General features: G+C 50.8%; 1 protein-coding gene across 1 annotated transcript in view; it reads right to left on the bottom strand.

Moving 5' to 3' along the window:
* The window catches only part of PHALS_10705 (FOG: Transposon-encoded proteins with TYA, reverse transcriptase, integrase domains in various combinations), a gene marked incomplete at both ends in the record, with an annotated part of 1,151 nt that extends 83 nt beyond the window's left edge, over window positions 1-1,068 (bottom strand). Inside the window, 3 exons of the mRNA XM_024726177.1 lie at window positions 1-269; window positions 336-819; window positions 882-1,068. The exon at window positions 1-269 is cut by the window's left edge and continues 83 nt beyond it. Of these exons, the coding sequence (XP_024576880.1) occupies window positions 1-269; window positions 336-819; window positions 882-1,068 (940 nt within the window). The remainder of the gene's footprint in view (window positions 270-335; window positions 820-881) is intronic.
* Window positions 1,069-1,208: the final 140 nt, after the last annotated feature.

Genomic DNA, 1,208 nt, shown 5'->3' on the forward strand with positions numbered 1-1,208 from the left:
CGGTCAAATCGGCGACCGAACCTTCGTCTTCTTGGTCCACCTCCGATCCAAAATTAGCAGAGACAGACTCGTCATCATCATGACCATCATTCGCTTGGTCATTCATATCCTGGCGATTCTCACCGACGTCCTGGTTGTCGTGATCTTCGTCCTCGTTCTTCTCACCGACGTCTGCCGACCGATCCTCATCAGCCATAGAGGATTCGTACGCAACCGTAGCTCTGACAATAGTCTCTGCATCCCCCGAGTTGTCAAGTACGACGCTCTGGCTAGACTCATGGATGCTTTCCATGTCCACGCCGTCGTCACTCGAGATGCTGATCGTGTCGTCTTACTCTCCAACTTCTTCGCTCACAAACCGTAACCACTCACCATCATCTCGGTTAGTTAGATCGACGTGATGACGGTCGCCGTATATTACGTCCTCAATAACGCGAACCTCGGCGACAAACTTGACCGTGTTCTCGTTGGGGATATACACACATGCGCCGACAGTGTCCATTTCGAACCCAAGCAAATAGCCGATGATAGCATTGTCGTCACTCTTCGAACGCTCCGGTGTGTTCGTCACCTGAATGTACACGAGCGAGCCAAAGGGCCTCAAGTGGTGCACATTAGCTTTCACGCCGATCATTCGCTGGAGTGGAATCCCATCAATGGCTCGATGGTACATCATGTTCTTGATGTATACACCATATAAAAGGGCATACCACCAAAACGAACGAGCAAATTCAAACTTGTGCATCTGCGTCTTCGTGTAGTCATCCAACGATTTGATCGCACGCTCCACAGCATTCAGATGTGAGATCTTAGGTCCAACTTGATGTGCTCGATTCCACGCTCCGCATAGAACGCCTTCATATCCTTGTTCACGAACTCACCACCTTTATCTGTGAGAGCGCATTGCACCGGAAACTTTGCGCTTTCTGCAGGCTCGTGCTCACGCTGGACGATCTTCGTGATCCCACGACCAGCTTGGCGCTCCGCCCACAGCACGTAGCGCTGCATGTACTTGTTGACAGTCTTCCCACTCTTGTCGGTACACAGTTGAATATCAGGCCCAGCCATCCATAATTACGAGAATCGCGACATATCGCGACCCGTTGTTTTGTGGCGTGAACATCAAATCAGCAAACACAATCATGTTGGTAGCCGTAACTTGGCGATCCGACTTCTGCTGACGTCGCTTCTGTCTCTGCTTGCCAATA

Source organism: Plasmopara halstedii (assembly GCF_900000015.1).
Source record: "Plasmopara halstedii genome assembly, contig: Scaffold_525, whole genome shotgun sequence".
In the NCBI taxonomy this organism is placed as follows: Eukaryota; Oomycota; class Peronosporomycetes; order Peronosporales; family Peronosporaceae; genus Plasmopara; species Plasmopara halstedii.